The sequence below is a fragment of the Podarcis muralis genome, chromosome 1 (assembly GCF_964188315.1).
Source record: "Podarcis muralis chromosome 1, rPodMur119.hap1.1, whole genome shotgun sequence".
NCBI lineage: Eukaryota > Metazoa > Chordata > Lepidosauria > Squamata > Lacertidae > Podarcis > Podarcis muralis.
This window is the reverse complement of record NC_135655.1, coordinates 111954784-111981409: the sequence shown is the minus strand read 5'-3', so window position 1 is coordinate 111981409 and position 26626 is coordinate 111954784. Positions and strand designations below refer to the sequence as shown.

The 26626-nt window shown below is 44.0% G+C and overlaps 1 protein-coding gene across 4 annotated transcripts in view; it reads left to right on the top strand.

Moving 5' to 3' along the window:
* ITPRID2 (ITPR interacting domain containing 2) overlaps positions 1-24539 on the top strand; it is a 69962-nt gene extending 45423 nt beyond the window's left edge. For all 4 annotated transcript variants that reach the window (XM_077916392.1, XM_077916399.1, XM_028748163.2 and 1 more), the window contains 9 exons: positions 6931-7022; positions 9660-10853; positions 13974-14051; positions 14839-14966; positions 16943-17093; positions 18946-19011; positions 19385-19798; positions 22555-22678; positions 23319-24539. In XM_077916392.1, the coding sequence (XP_077772518.1) occupies positions 6931-7022; positions 9660-10853; positions 13974-14051; positions 14839-14966; positions 16943-17093; positions 18946-19011; positions 19385-19798; positions 22555-22665 (2234 nt within the window). In that variant the 3' untranslated portion in view covers positions 22666-22678; positions 23319-24539. The remainder of the gene's footprint in view (positions 1-6930; positions 7023-9659; positions 10854-13973; positions 14052-14838; positions 14967-16942; positions 17094-18945; positions 19012-19384; positions 19799-22554; positions 22679-23318) is intronic.
* Positions 24540-26626: the final 2087 nt, after the last annotated feature.

Sequence of the window (26626 nt, the reverse complement as noted above, 5' to 3'; positions counted from 1 at the left end):
GTTTGCCAGAAGCGGCTTAGTCATGCTGGCCACATGACCCGGAAGCTGTACGCTGGCTTCCTCGGCCAAGAAAGCGAGATGAGCGCCACAACCCCAGAGTCTGTCACGACTAGACCTAATCATCAGGGGTCCCTTTACCTTTACCTTCTCTGCCAATATGCGGGCAATGGTATTGCCCAAAGGATGAAAGCAAGGGCAGTGTAGGATTCCCAGCCTCCAATATACAGCTGATGGACATGAAGAAATCCCAGAATGCATCACAGGAAAGCACCATTTGATTCCTGAGCCTTGTCTGAGCAAGGAAAAGGGGTGGGATCCTGGGAGGCCAAATTAACTGGGTTATTGTGCAGTGTAGCAAAGATATCTGCCCACCATTCAGGGAGCTGAACAAGAAAATGCATTGTTCATTGCATGCATGTAACTTTTGAATGTACTTTACAAGTTGCTATGCAATATAAATAAAATAGACATATAGAGTGAATTGTGCTTCCAGTTTCAATACAGAAAACATTTTGCTCAAAAGTTTTGGGGGGAAAACACTGATGCCATGTGCATGTGCAGCTGACAACAGAATTTAGGTACATACATGCTTGTGTGAGTGTGTGCACTTTGAGTTGAGAGCCCTATGCTCCTGTTTAGTAATAAATCAGCTTATTATCAGACCCAGGTTTTGTTTATTAATTCTCCGAGTCCTTAAGTCCTTCAACCTTGGTTCAGGCTCACATGAAAGCCCTAGCCTTGCATTGCAAGATGTTATCTCATTTCCATCAACCTGTTTTCCACTGCCTGTTTCCAAAGCCCGTTAATAACAAAACGGGAGTCCAGATGCACTTATCGTATATGTAGCTTGTGACTCTTAAATGCCTGCTTTGATGCCCATACCAGTGTTGTGCTCTTCAGCACAGAATGTTATGCACTTGTAATACATTTTTGGTGGCATTGTGCCTCCAAGGAGAAGGTCACTGTTGCTTTTTGTAACTTACTGCGGTCTGAAAAACATGTTTAGCAGACACGCAGTAAAACGTACAATATCTGATTGTTTTTATAATATTTGTCTCTTTTTTTACAAGCATGGGGGCAACCCATTCTTAGGATTTTTATGTTAAACACTGCTGCATTTTACAACTACTGTGCCATGCACAAATGCAAGCTTTAAAAAAAATGTCACTGCCCTCTTTATGAATTGTGCTTAAAAAGAAAAAAGCTTAATGTAATCATTTTTCATAATCTTCTGTTGGCTGAAAAAACAATATTGCAAAACAATCTTCCTGTACATATGATATGATGTACTTTTTAGGTAATGCATTTTACCCAAATGACTTTATCTGGTGTTTTCAGCACTGGCATTTGTTATTACGTAACCCGAATGGAGATATGTTTTGCTTTCTGCATTTCTTTCCTATGACTGGAACAAAAAGATACCCTTGCTCTGCACTATAAAAATGAAAGTGGTGCATATGCTAGTTGCGAGAGCCAGTGTGGTGTAGTGGTTAAGAGCGGTAGTCTCGTAATCTGGGGAACTGGGTTCGCGTCTCCGGTCCTCCACATGCAGCTGCTGGGTGACCTTGGGCTAGTCACACTTCTTTGAAGTCTCTCAGCCCCACTCACCTCACAGAGTGTTTGTTGTGGGGGAGGAAGGGAAAGGAGAATGTTAGCCGCTTTGAGACTCCTGAAGGGGAGTGAAAGGCGGGATATCAAATCCAAACTCTTCTCTTCTTCTTCTTCTTCTTCTTCTTCTTCTTCTTCTTCTTCTTCTTCTTCTTAGTTAATTGGAGGAAGCTCATTTCAGGGAAGGCACCACTTTCCTGCCCCTCACCCCTTTCTTCTGTAATGGCTTGACCTTGGAGCAACATGAGTATTAGGGGGGCCTAGTGTGCCAGTGTTGGAGTAAGGCAGTGATGGCCAAACTTGGCCCTCTAGGTATTTTGGGACTACAACTCCCATCACCCCTAGCTAACAGGACCAGTGGTCAGGGATGATGGGAATTGTAGTCCCAAAACAGCTGGAAGGCCAAGTTTGGCCATCACTGGAGTAAGGCTTCAGAGATCAAGGTTTAAATCCCCTCTTGGCCATGAAGCTCACTAGGTGACCATGGGCCAGTGTTGCTGCATTTCAGTCTAACCTACCTCACAGAGTTGTCGTAGGGATAAAATGGTTGGGGGGAACCATGAGCACGACATTGAAGAAGAGGGTGGGTTTAACAAACCTGTAAGTAACAGTTGGTTTGTTCTTTCTGGAACCCCAGCTCTCAAGTCTCTGGCAGATTGAGAGAGAAGTTGAACACCCAATTGTCTTGAAAGCTCAGAAGTCAAATGCTATCATATGAACTTGCCTTATACTGAATCCAGCCGTCCTGTGATAAGACATTTGCCCAGCATCACCTATTTTATCTATCCATTTAAAGGGTTTATGTTGATATTACTAACAAAATAAAATAAATAAAATATTAATTTTTTTTTAAAAAAATTCCTTCCAGTATTACCTTAGAGATCAACTAAGTTAGTTATTGGTATGAGCTTTCGACACGATAGCTCATACCAATAACTAACTTAGTTGGTCTCTAAGGTGCTACTAGAAGGAATTTTTTTAATTTAATTTAATTTATTTTGTTTTGTTTCGACTATGGCAGACCAACACGGCTACCTACCTGTTGGTATTACTAGTACTCCTTCTACGTTTGTATCCTGCCTTGCCACTAAGTTGCTCAAGGTCATGGTATACGTGGTTCTCCCCTCCTCGTCTCATTATCACAACAACCCTCTGAGGTATGTTTGGCTGAGAGATGGGGACTGGTCAATGGTCACCAAATGAGCTCATGACTGGATGGGGATATGAACCCTTGTCTCCCAAGTCCTAAGCATACACTACATTGGGTTTCTCCTATACCAGTATTCAGCTTCCGGGATGGATTTACAAGCGTTTTTCAGCTGAGGAGATCAAAGTTTTGCATGTGTCCACTGGAAATGTGAAATAATTCATTGCCACAATTTGTTGTTGTTGTTCTTGACCATTATTTCAGTATTGCAGGAGGTGTTGTTTCTTTATTTTTAGCACAGTTGCTTCTCGTTTTGGGAGGTAGTTAATACAACAGTTACAGATATGTGTGCAGACTTCAGTACACAAACAGGTCAATATGCAGGGCCAGCAGTTCTTCAAGGCCTAGATATCTGAGAACCTCTCAGCTAGAGGGTGCCATCAGGGTTGACCCTGCTAACCAGCAGATACTGGGGTGGAGCAGTACAACCCGCCACTCTTTCCTCCTGAGCCCACCAGCTGTTCCCCTCTGCTTCCCTGAGGCGTTTTAGAAGACAGTGTCTATATGATTGTCAATGTTATATAGCTCTCTTTAGTTGAGCAGCGGAGAAGAGCCAACTTGCCAAAAGCCTTACATACAAAGATGAGGGACCTGTGGCCCTCCAGCTCCCATCAGCCTCAGCCAGCAGTTAGGGATGATGGACTCTGGATTCCACCAACACCCGGAGGCCAAGGGTTTCCTCAGGGGATGAAACAAATTGCAAATGAAGACCCTGCTCCTCCACCACTAACCAACTTAAGGGTCAAGTAGGACACTGCTATGCCGTTAACTCGCTCCTGTTTTTCTGGTTTCAGGGTTAGATCTGAGTCTGCAGAATGCAAAATTGACTAAGGCGTAACAGGTTCAAGCCAGTTTGTTTAGTGGATAGGAATGTATGATAAGAATTATTACAAAGGGGAATTTGCTGGTGTGAATTGCTGGATTGAGTTTCAGTGTGTTTTTGAGTTCATGTGCCCTTTAAAGCAGCCAATAAGAGCATTCCAGTTTTACTGTTCTTAATGCTTAAAAAAAAATTTGGTAGTTCACAAAGGCCAACCTAATAAAAACTTGCAGTTACTACTTTGCAAGGCCAACATCTATTACTCAGTGGTCTGAAGATTTCACGGCCCTTTCTACATTTGAGCACAGGGCTTATAATAATCAGTCTCATTTGGATACCTATTCAGACATATGGACTGCTTATATTCATCTATATGTTTAAATTGAGGCTGGTGGAAAAAAATATTTTAAATATCCCCCTTCTCCCTTTCTTTTTGTTATACAGTGGTACCTCAGGTTACATACGCTTCAGGTTACATACGCTTCAGGTTACAGACTCTGCTAACCCAGAAATAGTGCTTCAGGTTAAGAACTTTGCTCCAGGATGAGAACAGAAATTGCGCTGCAGCGGCGCGTCAGCAGCAGGAGGCCCCATTAGCTAAAGTGGTGCTTCAGGTTAAGAACAGTTTCAGGTTAAGTATAGACCTCCGGAACAAATTAAGTACTTAACCCGAGGTACCACTGTATCTGCAAATAAGCATTCTAAAATAAAAAATAAACACCAAATACTTTGGTCACCCTTGTCTATTGTGGAGGAGCCATAGCTTGGCAATAAGGCATATCTTTTGTGAGTTGAGTTCCCAAGTCCAGTCACTTGCAGGCGTTGCCAATTTAGAACACCTTCTAACAGGAGAGCCGATTCAGTTGGAAACCTTGCCCCTAAAAGTAGCCGCTGCTCTGAACGACGTTTGTGTGAAGTCATCAAATTATTAACACTCATGAGCAGCAAGTTGAACCCCCTTCAAATGTTAAAAGGCTTTCTTGACTTAATCTGCTCCATAAGACTCTTGAGAGCTCCTGATGGATTAATTGTTATTATTTCTTTCATGTGCAACTTTGTAAGAAATGTACTGACTGTCAGCTCCACGGAACCTTTAAAAACCTTTCATCAACCTTTTAAGAAACTGCGCTGCTCCGTTTTTCAGCCATTCCTTATAAATTATATAGTTTCTTAAAGCGATATAGGTGGGGAGGGGGCAAAGGAGTTCCAGTTGGATCCTGCCAAAATGTTTACTCTAGCTGTGCACTTTTAATTTCCCATAGAATCCTGAGATCTGTGTTGTAAAATGCCTCTTTGTGGCTTATTTTATTTATAACAGAACTTTGTGAAATGTGTAAAGGTCTGCCCCGTGCAGGACACAGTCTGCCTGCAAGGACACCTACTAAATCCAGCAACACCCATTGACGCAGTTATATGTGACCATTGCCAGCATCTGAATGTAGGAGGCTTGCCTATATCAAGTCAGACCATCCATCTAGCTCATTATTGTCCTTACCATTGTTTCTCAAACTTGATGTTGTTGGACCACAACTCCCACCACCCCTGACCACTGGCCCTGCTAGTTAGGGATGATGGGAGTTGTAGTCCAACAACAGCTGGAGACTCAAGTTTGAGAAACACTGGTCTATACTAACTCTCAATGGCTCTCCAGGGTTTTGGGCAGAAGTCTTTACCAGCCTTACCTGGAGATGCCAGGGGTTAAACCTGAGGGTTTTTTGCATGCAAAGCAGATGCTACAGCACTTTCCCAAGGAAGGATGCTGCGCTTCCTTGGATTTCTGTGATGTGCTCCGCTGCATCCAGATGTAATTGGGCATTTGCATGTTAAATGCCAGTCTGCACTAAGTAGGTAGTGGTACTTGGCATACTGCCTCCTTGATGGCTGAAGCTCTACATAAGCTAAGAGATGGTTGGGAGCATGGCAGCCTGCACTGAATGCAGTGTGTCTAGCAGTTTTAAAAACAATGAAAGTTTTCCTTAGTTTTGCAAGAGGAATTTCAGTTTGGGACGCCTGTCTACAGACCAGTAGTTTTGCTAGGGCTGCCATACGTCTGGACACATCTGGGAATTTTTTTCTGGACACATCTGGGAATTGGGTGTCAAAAATGGCATCCGGGTGGATTTTTGCTGTATCAGCAAAATGTCCGGGAAAACTCAGATATATGGCAAGTAGGGTGATTTTTTTAAAAAAAAGCTTTAAAAATTATCTCCAAAACCCCAGCTTGTTTGGGATTTTCACTTTTGGGAATATGGCAACTCTAGTTTTGCTGACTGTTTTTGCTGTTTTGTTTTGCAGGATTTGATATATGTGTTTTTAAACAGTATTTTATTGTTTGTTATGATTGTGATATCTTTTATCGTGTTTAGTTGCCCCATGCTCCCATTGGGAGGAAAAGTACAAGGAAATAAATACAAAAGCCAATCTCAACATTATGTTATATACACCAGAATGACTTAAGAACATGGAGTCCGGGTGTGTGTGTGTGTGCACAGATAATGCTCTTAATGGTTAGAGTCACTCGTGGGCAAGAAGCAGGTTTAATTCATCACTTTAGCAGGATATTTGGACTGCTTTATTTATTTGTCAGCTGAATTCAATTTTAAGATGTGTCCAGTTTTGAAAGACACTTGACCTGGCACACAGATCTGCAAATGACTTAAGTCGGCCTGTTTAAACTGAGCAAGTCACACTGAAGCCAATGGAAATACAGTTAATCAGCAGAAATCCATAAGCTCTTCCTACTAGACCACGTTAGCACCACTTGTGTTGTACCAAGCTGAAAGCAGCTACTAGCCATGTATATTGCGCCTGCCCAATGTTTGGCAGTCCCTGCTTCTACATCCCAGACAGCAAACATTGGTTGACTTGCTGATGGGAGACCCCATGTGGCTGGTTGACTTTGTTGGCTTCATAGGTCACAAATAGTGTAGACCTGTGCATGGGTCAGAATTTTCTAAGTCTCTACAGGCTATAACTGGAGAGTTGCTGCTTTTCCAGGAAGGAAGGGGAGGGGGGAACCCAGAGGGTTATTAGTGTCTACCTAAACTATACAATGCCTGTCCTGGAATTCACACGAAAGATGGCTCCTCTCATACTACCGGTAGAAATTCTTTGAGTTCTCGTTCTGGCAGTGTGATTTGGGCAAATGGTTTCAAATCACAACCTTCGGGATGGAACAGGCCAAACATTGCAGTTCTGCTCTTCGTAGCTAAACGCAGATTTGTGTCTGTGCTGGTTCACTAGATCTGCTGCAGACAAGTTTGTTTGAACCTCTTGGTTTCTCTCGCTTTCGCAGACCAGCTCTTACGATCGGCAAGTCAGCATTCTGACAGCAGTGGTTTTGCCGAGGATTCTTCCACAGACTGCTTCTTGCTGAATCAGTTGCAGGTACAAACCTTATTTTTTTACCAAAAAAACCCAATGCGTACATGTTTGGGGGGAGAGATATATAAAGTCCTAGGCGTATTTTAAAGTTTTTTATTGGCTCTTGGTGACTGAGTAACAGTAATGTTACAGCCATGAAGCTTTCCTCATTTTATTGCCACCAATCAGGGCTTTTCCTACAGCCGAAACTCGGCCGAACTCAGTTCCGGCCCCTCTCAGGTGGGCGCCATTGCCATTCTAAAGAGAACAATGGAGGTGTTCATGGTGAGTTCTGGCACCTTTTCTTCTAGAAAAATAACACTGCCAGCAAAGCTATGACCACTCTCATTTTCAATACCCCTACTATATGTAGGGGGACGCGGGTGGCGCTGTGGGTAAAACCTCAGTGCCTAGGACTTGCCAATCGTCAGGTCGGCGGTTTGAATCCCCGCGGCGGGGTGAGCTCCCATCGTTCTGTCCCAGCGCCTGCCAACCTAGCAGTTCGAAAGCACCCCCGGGTGCAAGTAGATAAATAGGTACCGCTTTATAGCGGGAAGGTAAACGGCATTTCCGTGTGCTGTGCTGGCTCGCCAGATGCAGCTTGTCACGCTGGCCACGTGACCCGGAAGTGTCTGCGGACAGCGCTGGCCCCCGGCCTCTTAAGTGAGATGGGCACACAACCCTAGAGTCGGACACGACTGGCCCGTACGGGCAGGGTGTACCTTTACCTTTACTATATGTAGGCTATAGAAGCTGTGATATATTGCTGTTGGGGGGGCAGGAGAATAGAATAGAAAAGCCACCAGTTATGCCTGTGTCTCATCCAGAAAGAATAGCCAGAGACATTTTGGCAAATTTAAAAAATCCACCTGGACATAAATTTTACTCCTGAAAAAGAGGACACATGGCAACCCTGTTTCACCATTTACACAATTTTGTGTAAATCCCTACACAGATCTATTTGTTTCTTTTTGACTACATTTTTAAAATTATTTTTATCCTGATGCTACGCTGGTTATATGTAGATGTACTACTTTTAGTGAGCATAAAACTTTCTAAGAATCTCTGCAAATGTATACTTCAGTCCTTGTTGCAAATGTATATTTTGGTCCCTGTTGCATGCATCAAGAAATGGAATCAGCCCAAAGATAAACTAAAAGTCCATGCTTTAGGCTTTGACCTGCTTATAAAATAAGTATTAGGGCTCATCTGCCTTGCAGGATAAAATCACATCAATGTGCAAGTCCCCTCCCCCTCCCCACAGTAGTTGGTGTTGATCTGGGCAAAAATATAGTATTTTGTAGATATATGACTATGTTCACAAGCAATAAAATACTGTAATGTCATGAGTAACATTCTGCTTGTGTGAATGAAGGCATTGAAAGGCAGGAAACTTGTAATGTTAGCTTGAGCAAAGCAAGCTTTGCTTGTGCCATGAAGTTTTTAAAAGACTGCCTGTCCGGTCTCTTCCTGTGCACTTCCAGCCCTTTCTGCTGGCTTGAGCAACAAGCTTCTCTGTAAGAAATGGAAAGGGATCCAGACTGAATTCCCAAAGACGACTTACCTCAAAATATTATAAATTAGTGCCCTCTGCTGTTAAACAGATTTTTCTTTAAGGAGTAGAATAATGTTTGGTATTTTTCTTCTTCTTTTTAAGTGGCAGAAAATATATTGTCCATGTTTATATCCTGCCTTTTCTCCAGTGAGCTCAAGGCAGCAAACGTGATTCTCTTTCCCTCCCCATTTTTTAAAAATAATAATACCTTTTTTATTTATTTTCATGGTACAGAAGATAAATTTTGAGAAAACAATTGTCACAACAGTAAACAACAAATAACTTGTCTTGATAAAATTACAGACTTTTGTCATGCCATCTGTTAAAGTTTCATTTGAGATCATGCCACATTTTCCCATGAGCGCTGGGTAGATTCCTGGTGCAGTCCGAACAAGGTAGGTTAAGCTGGCTGGCCCAAGCTCACCCAGCACGGAGCTTCATAGCTAGGTGCAGATTTGAACTTGGGTTTCATCTATCCTAAGAGACGCAGGTGGCTCTGTGGGTTAAACCACAGAGCCTAGGACTTGCCAATCAGAAGGTCGGCGGTTCAAAAACCCATGATGGGGTGAGCTCCCGTTGCTCAGTCCCTGCTCCTGACAACCTAGCAGTTCGAAAGCACATCAAAGTGCAAGTAGATAAATAGGTACCACCCAAGCGGGAAGGTAAACAGCATTTCTGTGCCCTGCTCTGGTTTGCAAGAAGCAGCTTAGTCATGCTGGCCACGTGACCCGGAAGCTGTACACCGGCTCCTTCGGCCAAGAAAGCGAGATGAGCACCGCAACCCCAGAGTCGGTCACGACTGGACCTAATGGACAGGGGTCCCTATACCTTTACCTTTACTTCATCTATCCTTATCTGACACTGTGATCACTACACCACACTGGACCTCACTGTGTTGTATATTAGAGAATTCAGTGGATTAAAGATCTGACCTACTGTCCAGTCTTGCTTTATTTTCTCATGAATGCTTATTTCTCCAATCCATCTATCTTATGGACTCGTTTTGCTTTTCATTTTATTTTTTAAAAGTTATTTGCATAAAGGTACAAATGTTTTGGTATTTTTGTTGCCTCTTCACCACCCTGTTCTCATTGTGTTCCTGACAGGGACACGAGTCATTGCAGGCCATGGGAAGCAGCGCTGACAGCTGTGACAGCGAGACAACGGTGACATCTTACAGTGAAGAACTCAAAACGCCAATAGATGAGCAGTCCTATTTTAATGAGCTTGATGAGGAGAAATTCCTCCGCACAGAAGTGGAGCAGCGGAAGAGGGAGGCGGTTTCTGGGAGCGATGCCAGAGAAGGTTGGAAAGTTCTAGAAGGTGAAACTGGGCAGGCTGAGACCGGAGGAGATACAGAGTTTGGACAAGGAGGATATATTAGAAAAGATGAAGATGCTCTTTCACAGGAGGGAGAGTCTGAAGTGCTGGAGGAAGGCAGCGAAGAGAGCGACGCAGATAAAAGCAGCGAGTACGAATTTCCTCAGTATAAAACGCACCACATTCTTAAATCAATGTCCTCTATAGAAAGCTGCAGTTCATCTCCTTCGTCCACCGAGCGGGTTAGCATTGCTTTGCAAAGAGCCCAGAGGAGGATTAGTGGCTCGTCTGATTCCAGAGCCGGTCGCTCGCTGCTCAAGTCGAAAGACTTTCTTTTCAAGCAAAGGCATCGGATCTCTGAGTTGGACTATCCATTGAGGCGCTCCCAGTCTCTCCCATCTGCACTACTGAACCCGGTGAAAGTCGTCTCCTCCGTGAATGTCCAGCTCACTCCGGGAAAACAGACATTTTGTAGCCCCCCATCTTTTACTTACAAGTACGACAATCCTGAACAGGAGGGAAAGGAGGAGCACACGGAAGAGAAGCCCCCTGAGGAGAGAGACCACAGTCCCCCAAGGTGCAAATCCACACTTTTCATTGCACCATCATCCCTTAGGAAAGAAGGTTCCCAGCCTGCATTGAACAAGGCGGCGGACGAACCGTGTCGGAGCAGAATACAGAGCTGCCCTTTGCACCTCCCGGCTCATATGTCTCAGTCGTCGTGCTCGCTACATTCCCTTCAGTTTGACTATCCAGACAGGCCCTTATGCGCGCATATGAGAACATTTAGTACACACAGCATCCCAAGCACCCCTGGGTCGTCTTGCAGTGGTTTGCCTTCCCCGTTCAGCTGCCCTTACTCGCTGAGGCACGCTGGGCACCGGCGCCAAACTCATGCCATGCATTCACCCTCCACGGTCGAAATGCAGCTGAGGAGAGTCTTGCACGACATCAGGAACTCTTTGCAAAACCTTTCGCAGGTAAATTAGCTCATGGCTGCAGTCTGTATACCCCCCGGTGTGTCTGTCTGGAGGGTGCATATTTTGGTTGCTAAAAAGAAAGACCATTGTGCGGTGGTTTGTTTAAATTTAGGATTCCCCGTGGTATTTAGTGTTTCCACATGTAATTGATTTTGCTGGCAAAGGGGAAAAGCTTGTCAAAGACTGGTTTTGCGAACAGGGGGCCCTCTAGGATTGCAATTTCCATCATCCATGACCCCTGGTCGTGCTGATACGAGTTGTAGTCCACCACAGCTAGAAGGCCCCACATTGGATGCCACTGCCCAAACATTCCATTGAGTCCCTGACTAAGTTGGGATTTGACTCCCCAGATCTAAGTTTGATGCTCTTATCAACTGGGTCACGTTGCCTTTCAATACAGTCATGGCAAAGCTGACGTACAAAAACTCAGTTCTGTGAAGCATGAATTAGATTTCTTCCTACTCGGGATCTTTTATATGCAAACGTTTTAAAGGCCTTGCTTTATTATTATTATTATTAAATTGAGGCTTGAGAAGATATTTCTGTTCTGTTAGTGCATCTGATGAAGTGTAAGCCATTGGTATTCTGTGCCCTGGGGAATGTTGGCATTGCTCAGGCCAGGAGCTTGACAGAGTCCCCTCAAGGACAAGATAAGTAATGGGAGGTAAACTTTGCAGAAGGACAAGTTTGCTCCTCACTAATTGTCTAATGCATGCCGTGTCCAGCTGTGTGGAAATGTTGCATCACAATTCCCATTGTCCCTGATAATTGGCCATGCTCGCTAGGTCTTATGGGAGTTATAACAAAGGGATGTCTGGAGGGTCACAAGTTCTCCTCCTCTCATCTAGAGAGTCCTTGAGCAGGGTTGTGAATCTGAGCCATCTCCCATTTCCCAGATGTCATTATATGGAAGGCCAGCCTGGTTTAGGCAAGTGTGAAATGAGTAGTATGCAGAAGAGCCAAGCCCCGTTCACACACACAAATTAGAATAAAACAACAATATTTGAATGCCATACGTATTTCTGCAGAGTCTTCATGAAGCCTGAGAGACATAGGCTAGGCGGCTTAAGTTTTGCAGCCATGTGTTTCATGTGCAAAACTGATAATTTGAAAGCTCAGACTATTTTAATGCTCTGCAATAAATTTTGATTAAGTAACTTCCTTTTCGCAACCTCCTCCTAGAACGAATCCCAAGATTTTCCCCCACTTGGTACTTAACAGCCCTGTCATGTTCTAAAATGCTTGCCAGATGCAATAAACTCCGTTCTGGAGCTGGGGAAAGTTCACCTTTTTTTGAAGAGGCTTTCACAATCGGAAGCCTCATTTTATCATATGAAAGTTTGGAATGAACATAGTTGCTTCTCCAGTCAGGAGTTTCCCAGGGATCTGACACAGCTTTACTCATTCCATTTTGTAAAATGCATTCTTTCCCAGGGTGTCCATAGTTAATAAAACTCCTAGACCTACACTGGACTTGCTACATTTCCCCATCCTTTAGGAGTTTGGCGGTATTGCCTCTGTGTGTTTCTGTTTTGACATATTTGGGTTTGTGTAGATAATGCTATCTGAAGTCTTGCTACTTGCACACTAACTTCTTAGATACTTTTAAGTCTGAGGAAAAGCTCCTTTGTCTGTCATGCAGCACGTATCATTATCATCATAGCACAGTTTTGATTTGGTACTTGTATCTTAACCAGAATATTATGAGCCAGTTTGTGCAGGGGTTACAGCATTGGACGTAGACTGCTTTGACCTGTGCTTCAAATCCCTGCTTAATTGTGAAGTTCACTAAGTGGCCTTGAAGAAGGCATTTGGTCTCAGTCTATTTCGCAGAGTAGACAGTCTCCTATGGGCTGCTCTTAGTCCTTTGGGGGAAGGACAAAAATCGCAGGTGGGAAGTTTTGCTTTGCACAAATTGGCTTCTTACCCAGAAATTTCACTGCCAAATTGGATTTTTGAATCTAAATCCATTCCTCCTCTTAGTTGGAATTTGCTCTTCACACAGGTGCACAGAGCTAATTCAGATGGCACACATGATACCGCCGTCCGTAGGACTATACCACCTTGCAAGGCTTCTGGGGGCCTTGGTGGTTTGAATACACGCACCCAGCAGAATTGAAGAGGTGCAACAAATCTGACCAGTCTCAGATTTTAGATATTGTTTGGGGCTTCAGTGTTTCCATATCTGAGGGGTGGCAGGGGTATCACTGCCAGAAACACTGGCTGAAACACAGGTGGGCTGTCATTTAGGTGTGAGGGCGCTGGGCCCAGAGTTGAGGATGAGAGCCAAAGTTTGGCCTTGCTTGAAGTGCCAGCCCATTTACTAACAAAGTTGTTATAGAAAAATAAACCGGGCAAATGCAAACGACCTACAGTATTTTTCCTTGTATAAGATGCCCCAATGTATAAGATAACCTCAAAATTAAGAGATCAATATTTTAAACACAAAACAGAACATCTTTGATATTTTCTTAAATATTCAAAGTACTGATATATTTAGTACCATATATTTAAACATCTGACGCGGGTGGCGCTGTGGGTAAAGCCTAGGACTTGCCGATCGTATGGTCGGCGGTTCGAATCCCCGCGGCGGGGTGAGCTCCCGTCGTTCGGTCCCAGCTCCTGCCCACCTAGCAGTTCGAAAGCACGTAAAAGTGCAAGTAGATAAATAGGTACCGCTTTATAGCGGGAAGGTAAACGGCGTTTCCGTGTGCTGCGCTGGTGCAGGCTCGCCAGAGCAGCTTCGTCACGCTGGCCATGTGACCCGGAAGTGTCCTCGGACAGTGTTGGCCCCCAGCCTCTTAAGCGAGATGGGCGCGCAACCCCAGAGTCGGTCACGACTGGCCCGTACGGGCAGGGGTACCTTTACCTTTACTTTATTTAAACATCAGTGGTCAGGGAAGTTGGCCAAAGTTGCTGAGCTTTTGCGGAAGTCCCCCAGAGTTAGGGTTGCCATATTTCAAGAGGTAAAAATCAAAATTTGTTGGGCTTTTTTGGTGCAATAGCATGAAAAGATCGTTGTGTTCATGACTGTTGTATTGACATGTTATTGCTTATTGGTCTTATGTACCAAGTTGTTAAAATGTATGTTTGTTTTGACCTCTTCTCTTCCCTTTCTAGAATGCTATGATGAGAAGTCCTGACCTCACTACAGCCCCTTACAGTACTCAGAGATCTTCTATTCTACCTCTCTATGAAGTAAATGGCATTTTTCTCTCTCTTCATCCAAGTTCTGTGTTTGAGATAAACTTGCGCCTATATATATGTATGAAATGAGAATGTCCTTTCATCTGGGTTCTCCCCTCCCATCTTTAGAAGATAGGGACGAAGAAAGAGGTGTTGCAGTTCTCTACTCCATGTATCCAGCCCTCTCCCTTCCTCCCTCTGGGTGGTTTTCAAGGGCAAAGGACAGGGAGGTCATGGGCATGCCGTAGGTGTGGTGCTAAGATGGCTGACTCCACCAATAGGCTGTAAGTTGCTGAGCCCCAGCCCAGAGCCCAGATTGTCTCTATGAAGACAATCCATTGGCAGATTGGGCTCATGGAATTCATGGGAGACAAGGCTATAGCTACCAGCCATAGTGGCTCTTTATTCCCTCAAGTGTCAAGAGGGCGGAATGCCTCTGAATACTAGTTTCTGGGAATTGCAAGTGAGAAGAGAGCTCATGTCCTGTTTGTGGACTTCTCTTGTGTTTTATTGCATATTTTAATTTTTGAGGTTGTTTTAGTGCCCCGGCAGAATGGTTTTTGTCTCTTTTAGTTATGCATTGGTTTTTATAGTTGGGGAACTGTAGCTGTAAACTGCATAGGAGGCATTTTGACATAAGCAGTATACAAGTGAATCATCACTATCGTCGCCATCTGCTTGGCTACTTGTGAAGACAGGGTGCTGTCCTAGAGGGGCCTTTAGTCTGATCTAGCAGAGCTCTTGTTATGTATTTACACAGAGTTCTGAACATAAATACTTCTCTGTATCTGTCTTCTAGAATACATTCCAAGATCTTCAAGCCGTGAGAAGGAACCTAAACCTGTTTAGAACGCAAATGATGGATTTGGAATTGTCCATGTTGCGCCAGCAAACCACTGTTTATCAGCACATGACAGAGGAAGAGAGGTGAGTGGGGTAGGGGGGTGTTCTCACCTAAGCAACTTGTTTACTATATCTGTGCTCACATGCAGGTTCCTTTTATATTTCTACTAAAACCTTTCGCATCTGTTCTCTTTCTTTCTCAAAAGCACTGTTTTTCTTCTAGGTGCGCAGCCTTCAGTTAATCCTAAAACACGCTCCTTCTCCTTCCTCTTCTGCGCATTTAGAACTGGCCTTTTGCATTCTGACTCTGCCACTTTGCTTCTGATCATCACTCACAGTTAGATTGCTGCAACTTTCTCCATGGCGGTCTTTCTGTTCTGCCACCTCTTCTCTACTCACTCCAGAGTGCTTCTGTCAAGACCAACCTTTCGTCCCTTTTGCTCTGATCTCTGCCCTCTTGGTAAGATCCTTTTTGACATTTGGATTTCGTTTTGTTTGGGCATTAACTTAAAGGGTCCTATTTCATAGGACGTTTAGATGTTTTGAAAGGGATGGCTTTTCATTTTATTTATTCCTCAAGGAGTTCAAGGTGGCATGCTTCTCAACCCTTCAGTTTTTGTCCTCGCAGCAACCCTGTGAAACAGTAGGTTAAGACTGCAAGACTGTGGCTGGCCCAAGATCACCCAGTGAACTTAATGACTGAATGGGGATTTAGACCTTAGTTTCTCAGGTCCTAGTCCAACACTATGGGATGCGGGTGGTGCTGTGGTCTAAACCTCTGAGCCTCTTGGGCTTGGTGATTGGAAGGTCAGTGATTTGAATCCCTGTGACAGGGTGAGCTCCCGTTGCTCTTTCCCAGCTTTTGCCAACCTAGCAGTTCGAAAGCACGCCAGTGCAAGTAGATAAATAAGTACCACTGTGGCGGGAAGATAAATGGTGTTTCCATGCACTCTGGATTCCGTCACGGTGTTCCGTTGCACCAGAAGCGGTTTAGTCATGTTGGTCACATGGCCCAGAAAGCTGTGTGCAGACAAACGCTGGATCCCTTGGCCTGAAAGTGAGACGAGTGCTACACCCCATAGCCACCTTTAACTGGACTTACCCGTCCGGGGGTCCTTTCCCTTTTATTTTATTTTTACCTTAGTCCAACACTCAAACCACTTCACCACACTGGGGTGGTCTCAGGATTTCCCTCCGGATCATACCAGTCACTCTTATAGCCACCTTGTGGTGAGGTTCCGTAGAACTATTTGTTTCTGAAGATACTCATTTTATTACACACACACACACACACACACACACACACCTGCCATCCTCCTAAAGAGATAAATGTGCCCTGAGTTTCTTCTCCCCACCCCATCTTAGTCTTTCAATATGCTTGCGGTAAAGGTTTGCTTGAGAAATAGTGACTGAGCTCAAGGTCAGTCATGAGTGAGTGAAGATTTGAGCGTGTGTCTTCCCAGGCCTAGCCTAAGGCTCTGCTCGTGAGTTTCTTGTCTGATGTCTGCTACATGCATGGTAGCCCTTCAAGCCAGCCTAGTTCCACTGAAATCCCGTTTCGTTTTCACTGTAGATTCTGTAAGGAAAGAAAAGGGTTACTTCACTCTCCCATCCATGTATTACGGCATCTGCATGACCAGCTCTCTCCCTTGCTTATATAATACGCTGCTCCCAATAAATACCTGGACCACATCCAAACCTATATATAGCATTTAATTTACAGATTTGCTAAATACATACTAGTTAAGCTCTGGAAGTCTTGTTCCCCGCCCTAAGGGATTAGTTGGTTTTTTTTACTAATTTCATCTCCAGTGGATTTTCCTCATTAGTTTGCAAAACCAAAAGTAAAGCCCCATGCACTCCTGTGGAATGCACACATTCCTTCTTTCCTCTGTTCCCTTTTCTTGGTTGCTATATATTTTCATGTGAAAGTGCATATATCTGCATAACACTGGACTGATATGTTATCATTCCCTCCACTGCTTTGGATGATATGCCTATTTGTGCTCTGCCAACAGGATTATATATTCCCCTTTCCATTTTGTTTGCTTCTGATTTAGATACGAAGCTGATCAACTCCAGAGCTTAAGGAAATCTGTCCGCATGGAGCTTCAGGAATTAGAAATGCAGTTAGAGGAGCGCCTTCTTACTCTCGAAGAGCAGCTTAGGAATATTCACGTGTCTTCACCTTACAGGCAACAAACACCCATGGTATGTCTTTTGTCACAGTCCGTCTGTGCAGATATATCTGTGCAAGGGATGTAGAAGCACTGGGTGCTTCTATGGGGCGAGTTATTCCCCTAATACCCAGAACTTTGTTATGCCACCAAGCATTAGAACAGACACATTAAGCATTTTTGTTTTGGGGCAGAGTATTTTCCCCCCATGTGGATCCATGTTCCAGAGGCTAATGGAATTCAATATTAGACATTCTAAGCAAATTTTCAAGTCAGTGGCAAGAGGGAAGCCCAGATTGAAGGCCTGTAGCCCACAGCCTCAGAATGGTGAGGACATGCACATTCAGCAGAATGGTTGAGTCTGTCCTGTGGGTATTTGTACTCCTTTATTGTTAAAAAAGTGGGACGCGGGTTGCGCTGGGGGTTAAACCACAGAGCCTAGGACTTACCGATCAGAAGGTCGGCGGTTCGAATCCTCGCGACGGGGTGAGCTCCCCTTGCTCAATCCCTGCTCCTGCCAACCTAGCAGTTCGAAAGCACGTCAAAGTGCAAGTAGATAAATAGGTACCACTCCGGCAGGAAGGTAAACGGCGTTTCCGTGTGCTGCTCTGGTTCGCCAGAAGCGGCTTAGTCATGCTGGCCACATGACCTGGAAGCTGTACGCCGGCTCCCTTGGCCAATAAAGCGAGATGAGCACCGCAACCCCAGAGTCGGTGACGACTGCACATAATGGTCAGGGGTCCCTTTACCTTTACCCATTGTTAAAAAACTAAGAGACAGGCAACTGGGCTTGGATTTGTAGGCCAAGAAGAAGTTGGGGGTTGTGTTGCTCTGTCAATACCAACAGGCATAAAACATGGCCTGTGTTCTCCCCTAGGCTCACAACTTGCTCTTAGGTGGTGTAGCCCAGATGTCACTAATGATCCAGTTCAACAATCCACTAATGATCCAGATCAATCTTCCAGCCCCTTGATCTCTCTGGCATTCTTCATATGAACAAACCTGAGATAGAAAATGATAGGGGCTTATATTGACAGTGGCCCAATCCTGGCTTAATAAGCTAGGATATTTCTGAGCTGTTACATCTCCTTCACTCCTCCCTTTGTCTCAGCAAGGAAACAGACCAGGAAGCTACAGCTGAGTGCAGCTTTCTGTTACATGTGAATGGAGAACTGGGGTTCATGGCTTCTAAAGAAGCCTGGATATGGAAGCCACCCCAAACGACAAACAATGGTTTCTTGTGTCCACTCATGCGAAGGGGAAACAAAGGGGCTGCATGTGTGTCAAGAATTTAATCATATGAATGGAGCTATTACGTTTGAGTGAGGGGTCAGAAGAAACTAAACTAAAGAGCATGTAGCATATCCAAACTCTGTCCCTTTCCCCACATCTGAGGGGGGAAGTTCTAGACAGAATAGCTCAGTTGACTACAGGTTACCCGATAACCAAATGGTGACCTCTGCAGATTCAGGTTGCTTTTCTTTGGAGATTTCAAAGGTTTAGAAGACCCAGGGATGGGTCTGAGGTGGGAAAGGAAACATGGTGTTATTTTTGGGGGGGGGGGCGGACTAAGAATAAGAACCAAGTAAGTTGTGCCAAATAGATCCACTGAAATTGATGAACTTAAGCTACTTAAGTCCGCTGATTCCGTTTGGTTGTCTTTGAGTCCTGACTAACGGGGTCCATCACCTTTAAACTCTTACAGCTCTTTAAATATTTTTCTTCCTTACTATGTCCTGGAATCATAAATGCAGAAGTAGCATAAAAGGCTCTCTGGGTCCTTGTTTTCTCAGAAAGTTGGTGGTTTGGCACAGGCCACGAAGCAGTTTTGAGAGCTCCCGAAAACATTAACAACCCCTAATTTCTGTGTTTTCTTTTTCTTCCAGGGCATGTATGGGAGCAGAAGCACTGATAACTTGTCGTGCCCTTCTTCACTGAATGTGATGGAGCCGGTAAGTATCCAAAACAAAGGCTGGAAGTGAAAGCAGTGGTATTTTCCAGTCACATTGAGATGTTTCATTGGCAGTGATGAATGGAATGGATTGGATTGGATTGGATTGGAGTGGAGTGGAGTGGAGTGGAGTGGAATAAATGTATGTACAGAACATGTGAGATACTGGGGATGCTGTCAAATTCATGCTAGGCCTTTGGCTATTCTGTGCCGCAGTGTGTTCCAGTAGGGTTGAAGGCATGGCTTGTAGCTCAAGGATGAGGCGTGATTTTTGTGCTCCTGTTCCAGCATACATTTGGGGTTTTGCCTGTCTCACAAGTCAGTAAGTAAAGCAGTTGTCTTGTCTTCCTCCCCCACCTCCCGTAATTCCGTAGGTCTCTGAACTCATTCGAGAGCAGTCATTTCTGAAGTCTGAGCTGAGGTTGGGCCTGGGAGAACTTGGAATGGAGATTCCGCCGGCCGACGGCTCAGAATGTGCTTTTGATCACGGACATTCTGACTCCTCTTCAGTGTGTTCCAGCCAAGCCAGCAGGAAAGACAGTGCACACTCATCTGAGATGATGGGGAAGGCCAAGCCCCAAAGCAAAAAAATCTACCGAGCGTGTGTGGCCTTGATGCCCTCTCCACCGGCAAGAGCAGGAACAGGGCAGCCTCCTGAAAGCTCTGAGGGACACACAAAGTCCAGATCGGAGGTGGAGCAGAAACTTGAAAAGATCCCTCTTGTGCCTGCGGTTGAAGAAATTCACAGAAGTGTGGAGAACGATGAACTGCAGCAAGTCATACGAGAGGTGAGCAGCAGGCTGGCTAGCATTTTTTTGACAGGAGCGTTTGATCTCAATGTTTTCTTCTTAATGTGGTTAAGAAGATTCGATTGACCTCACCGAGCTCCAATCCCCAGGATAGTTTAATGATCAATCCCTCTTCCCAGGAAATGGGGAATTGTAACTCTGTGAGGGTAATCGGGATCTCCTAACAACTCTTGGCAACCTTAACAAACTATAGTTTCCAAGATTCTTTGAGGGAAGCCATCAGGTTGCTGTTTGCAGCAGTTGGAAAGCTTTCTTTCTTCTTTTGGCCCAGGCTTAGTTCAGATCTTTCCCAACAGTATCATGAGATGTCAGGGGTTGAACTGAGATCTCCTGCATACAGAGGATGTGATCTTTCCCCAAGAGTCTCATATTCAATGCTGGGCTTTGGAGAAAGTCTGGTGCTGTTATGGTCTAAGGACTAATGCCATAAAGGTTATTCAATTCTTCTCATGTTTGCTCAGATGTAAGTCCCATTGTGTCGCTAGTCCCTTAAACAGAGAAGTTTGCCAAATCACACATTGTGTGTATGTTACAGAGTGGGTTTGTTTAACGCTGGCACCCACTTTGTTTAGTATATCCCTTTGCATCTCATAAATACCAAAAGTATCTGCCTTGCATTGTTTGCCTCCCAAAGCAGAATGAATCCATTGCAGGGAAATTCATTAATATGCATTCTTGATATTTCTTCACAAATGTTAAACTCATGGCATTCTGAACAATTCCTCTCCCTGTGTATACATGAATTATCTTGGTTTGTAGGAGAAAACAGCATAAACAGTATTCAGTGTTCCAGAGCATGCCAGAATAGACTGTAATGGGTGTGAGCTTTTGACCTGTATCTTTTTACTGGAATGAAAAGGAACCCGCTATCCTTTTCTCCATACTCCCACAGAAGAAAACTACAAAAATGCCAAGATACTTAACTTTGTTCTCTCTTGCTTCGAAGAAAATGAAGATTGCTTTCTTATTTATGGAATATAAAAAATGCAAAATATAAAATAAAAGAAGAATGGAGCTAGTGTTCTCTACTTAAAAGAAATCGGGTTATTGGGGAATAGTATCTTGAATCAAATTGTTTCAGGAATACTTGATTTGAACAGTCTGCTTCTCGATACTCTCCACTTTACCTTTTCAAGGGGCACTTTTGCAAAGTCACACTAGTGCCTCAAGGCACTAGTTTCAAGGCACCTTTGGGTGGTAGCCAACATTAATCATTCTCAGCATAGATCCATTGAAATCATTGGACATCACCCTCTATTTTGAAGAAGCTTCTCTAGAAAGAGTGGCAGGTCTTACACTTAGCTGTAAAACATTTTTTAAAATCAGACTGATTGCAGGTCCATTGGTATTCTTTCTTGTGTGCCACTTTCTAGATGCAAAGTTGGATTCTTTGCACACATCCCTTACTGCAGCGAGGAAACTTGGACGCAGAGACAGCATCCTGCCCAAGGTCACACAGGAAGCCTGGCTGTAGCAAAGCCAGGAATAGAACACAAGTTGCCTGTTCCTTTCCACACAGATGGATCCTTTCTCTTGCTTGCTCATCCATTAGCTCCGCTAATTTGGGAAGCCTTTGTCACTTCATTTCAGAATGCACCCAATTTATTTATAGCCTTTGTATTCTTGGGTGAATAGCATTCGTCCCTTAAGTGGCAATCCCACCAGCACTGGAACGCAGAACCCTTGGTTCTCTGCACAGCGCTGCTCCTTGTGGTCAACCACCAGGGCTGCAGTTTGGAGCAATTTCCTGGGCATTAAATAATCACTAGACTGGCTCATTCTCCAACCACACCCCTCCTGCCACTTGCTGCCCATTGGATTCTCATAGACAGGAAGAATGATAAGAGGCTTTCTGTTAGAGCTGAGTTTTTGGACAACAATGGTCATCCTGGCTTAGGTATCTGCCAATTTATTCCTCATCTTTGGCTCCTAGGTTATTCTGCACCATGAATTTGTGGGTCTGTTTCTCAGTATTGACCCCCCTCCTTCAGTGTTGACCTCCAACAATATTCTTGTAGGATTAAAAGCACAGTACAGAACTTAGGGACGTGGGTGGCACTGTGGGTTAAACCACAGAGCCTAGGAATTGCCGTTCAGAAGGTCAGTGGTTCGAATCCCCGTGGCAGGGTGAGCTCCCATTGCTCGGTCCCTGCTCCTGCCTACCTAGCCGTTCGAAAGGACGTCAAATTGCAAGTAGATAAATAGGTACCACTCCGGCGGGAAGGTAAACTGCATTTCCGTGCGCTGCTCTGGTTTCGCCAGAAGCGGCTTTGTCATGCTGGCCACATGACCCGGAAGCTGTACGCTGGCTCCCTCAGCCAAGAACGAGAGATGAGCGCCGCAACCCCAGAGTCAGTCATGACTTGACCTAATGGTCAGGGGTCCCTTTACCTTTTTACAGAACTTAGGACACATCCACTCCATACATTTAATAAAGCACATGGCTTCCCCATTAATAAACCTGGAAACTGTAGTTTACCCCCTCACAGAACTACAGTTCCCAGCACCCTTAAACTACAGTTCCCAGGATAAGTTGGGGGAAAGCCATATGCTTCAAATGGATGGTGTTGCAGATATAACCCTGGAAAACTGCCTACTGCCACATTCCCCCAATTCCACAAGGAAAGATTGAATGGGATTGGCCCAACCTATGCAGTTGTGCTTAGCCTTCAGTGAGCTACAAATATAGGGGAAGGATGGTAAATGTAGACAAACCTGAAATGTCTTCTTTTCAGATCAAAGAATCTATCGTCGGTGAAATCAGACGGGAAATTGTAAGTGGACTGTTAGCAGCTGTCTCTTCCCCTAGCAGATCTGCTAACGCTAAGCAAGAAACGCAACCGTGAATCGGTACTACAGGTAAATATTTCAGTGTTGCTGCATGCCAGTAAGTGCTAGCAGGAGGGTGGGGAAAGACCATGCAGATTACATCAGAAAAGAATGTGGGGGCTGAATATTACAGAATTGCACTACTGCCTCCACTTTCTCAAAGTTGACTCTAGCAACAATGCTTGGCCACCAGTGGGTGGATTCCAAACCATTAGCCTGGGGTGTTGAGATGCATGTGTTATATATAATATATATACTTTTTCTTAAATTTTCTGTTTTACAATTTCAAATACTCATTTTACATCCTTAAAATATCCTTCTTCTCTTTCCATAGTTCATTTTACGTATCATAAATCTCTGCATATTTTACAAAAACTATACCATTCGGTATTCCATTATTGCACCCACCAAAACTTATTTACACTGTTGAATTTATCTTAATGCTGCCAGCGTTTTCAGCTATACACAATTATTTCCCATATATTCAATAGATGTTTTCCAATCTTCTTTAAACGTATGTTCTTCTTGTTCTCTTATTCTATGGGTTGAGTCTGCAAATTGTGAGTCCCGGGTGTTGAGATGCATGTCGCTGCTTTCACCGAATAAATATATTTGTTTTTTATTTGAAATGACAATCATGCAATAACTCTCCCCCCCCCCCCAACGACAGGTTGGCATGTGGTCCAGGGACACTGTGGAATTCTCCTTTTGGAAGGCTAGATGGGCGTGTCTGCCTGCACTCAGGAGGACAGAAGTGAAGGCTACTGTATACAGTCCGTAGTTTTGTGCTGCTTAATGTTCCACTTCAGCTCCCTCTGCTCCGATTGGGACACTCTACATCTTACTACTGCCCATGAACCACCTTCCAAGCCTTAATATTTATTTGTACATTCCTACGGTTCATTTGTGCATAGTGTCTTGCTATTATTATTATTATAATTATTTCTGTGTAGTGGTGTTCCTCATAAAACTTGAAGACTTCCTTGATCTACCCCAGTTATAAATAGCCTAGGATTGTCATTGTTATTTTATATATCTATGTAAAAACCCACTGACCTCTGTGAGGTATTTAACTGTGCAATAACTGATTCACTCTGAGAGCTTGAAACAACTATCCTAACTGTTTTCACTGCTGTTACCAAGTGCCACTTCAAAAGAGGAGAGTAACCTGTTGTGTTGTTGTTGTTTTAAAATGCTGTAACTCTTGGGAGAAGCTGTTGTTTGCAAAGGGTTTAGAGAGCTAAATGAACTTATGTAAAACTACTAAGAATGCTTACACCGAGAGCCTTATCTTTGAGCAGTAGACACCTTTTAAAAATAAATAAAAAATTCTGCTTCTTTAATCTTTCTCCTTGGGGGTGTGCTTTGTATTGTTTTAAAAATCCTTAATATATATTGATGACTTCTCAACGGTATCAGGAGGCAGCCTTTTTCTCCTTTTAATAAAACAAGTCTATAAAACACTAGAGGGTTTTTCTAAGTGGATAATGCTGTTGTTGTGGGGGAATTGGAAGGAATTGTTCCCCTTTTTCTGAAGTTTTACTATGGCCCAGGGAAAATGGCATGTATCAGAACAGATGAAATTGTATGTTGGCAGGGTTTTCGGTTTCTTTTACATGTTTTTTTGTCAATGGGATGCTAGACAGTCAAGGTTTGATAATGTCTGGATTATTGCCACTGGGATTCATTATGTTTCTGTGGTTTTGTTTTTTGTTTTTAAAATATGTTTTCAACTAATAAAATCAAGATTGTGTTGAATACATAATCAAAACTAGTAAAACTATAACTATCTTTTATGAGAAAAGTCTGTCAAAGTGCATTTGGAATGGACATAAGGGCTTTCATATTAAAAGGGGCTGTTATGCCAATAAAATATTTATTTTGCCTACAAGTGTTTCAAACTCGTTATTTTCATTGGTTTTCAGACACTGGAGTCTTCTGGCTGGGCTGGGAGAGTTATGTGAATAGATCCTTACATAGGCATTTGAGAGAAGAATTCAGCTTGCATATTAATCCTGGTTTATACATGCAGCAAAATGAGATATTAGAACCCTGAGCTGGTATAATGGACTGAACCACTTCAGGTGATAGCTGGGGGTGTGTGTATGTGTCATGTATGAATGTTCCTATACATTACAAGAGACACACAAGCCGTGTCCAGTCATTGTACCATTCAGGTTGTGCAACTGAAGTTGATCAGGAGCTCTTGCACAACAAATCTGTTACCCACTCCTGACCCCTTTAAAAAAAAAAGTGACTTTTTGCTATAACGCTGCCCATCTAACCTGGTTGCCTCAGCCACACTGGATGGCTCCCAACAAAAAATAGGGGGGGAAACCCCAAACAATATCACACACTAAAAACTTCCCTGAACAGGGCTGCCTTCACATGTCTTTTAAAAATCACATAGCTATTTGACATCTGCTGGGAGGGTGTTCCACAGGGTAGACGCCACTACCAAAAAGGCCCTTTGCCTGGTTTCCTGTAAGTGCACCTCTCACAATGAGGGAACCACCAGAAGGCCTTCAGAGCTGGATCTCAGGGTCTGGGCTGAACGATGGGGGTGGTGACACTCCTTCAGACCAGAGATTATGGGAGTTTTAGTTCAGTAATCATCTGTGGGGCCAAATGTTCCCCATACCTGACCTAAAGAAAAGGCTGGATTCAAGGAATTTACTGCTGAAGGGAGCTATTGGGCTAATGTCTTGCTTAAGGGCTTCCTGTAGGTATCTAGTTAGCTAGTGTGAGAACACTTCTGGGTTGGATGGACCTTTGATCTGATCCAGCAAAGCTATTCTTCTGTTCTTATTTACCTATAGATTAATGTTTGGTGTCAATGGAACAGACTCTTCTTGGTTTTTTGCTACCATTTCAAAAGCTACATAAAAGGCAAAGGTAAAGGACCCCTGGACGGTTATGTCCAGTCAAAGGCAACTATGGGGTTGCGGTGTTCATCTCGCTTTTCAGGCTGAAGGAGCCAGTGTTTGTCCACAGACAGCTTTCCGGGTCATGTGGCCAGCACGACTAAACCGCTTCTGGTGCAACAGAACACCGTCATGGAAGTCAGAGCGCACAGAAACACCGTTTACCTTCCCGACGCAGTGGTACCTATTTATCTACTTGCACTGGTGTGCTTTTCAACTGCTAGCTAGGACAGAGCAATGGGAGCTCACTCCATCACGGGGATTTGAACCACCGACCTTCTGATTGGCAAGCCCAAGAGGCTCAGTGGTTTAGACCACAGTGATACCCATGTCCATAGCAGCTCATTGTCACCACAGTTATGACTCCATGCTCCTGGCTATTTAACATAGCCTCGAGCGTACCGGTAATTTGGTTGATGCATAGATCCAGAAGTTGTCAATGTATATAGGAAATAGCATGATTCCCCCCCCCCCCATATAGTATAGGGTTGTTGTTGTTGCTTTTTTGCAGCTTCCTGCCACATGCAACAACCATCACTGAAGCAAACCTACTCAAACTGGCCTTAAAAATGACTTTCATTGCACTGAGGAGGGCGACACCTACACAAACAATCCTTCAGGCTGACATTATGATGGCGATGAATGTAAGCAATTTATTGGGCTCGCTGGCCGGGATCCCAAGCACCACGCGACTAATTGTACATGCCTACATGGGTTTCAAACAGCAGCCTTCTGTGCAATGTGTCTCTTTAATTCTTCACAGTCTCACAGCCTCCAAAAGAGCTTTTATGTTCTCCAGTAGTGAATAAAACAGTGTCACTTGTTCTAGATACCAAGTTTTGCTCATCTACACCGCCGCCAGAGACCCTAGGGTAGGGTTGCCATATGTCCAGAATTTCCTGGACATAGCCAGAATACAGCAGTCAGAAGCAGTGTCCGGGCAGAAAATGCTGAAACGTCCAGGGAAATCCAAACATATGGCAACCCATTTCGGTTGCCATAAAAATAGCTCAAAAATTTCTGACTCCCATCAGCCTGCATTGCTGACATTCAG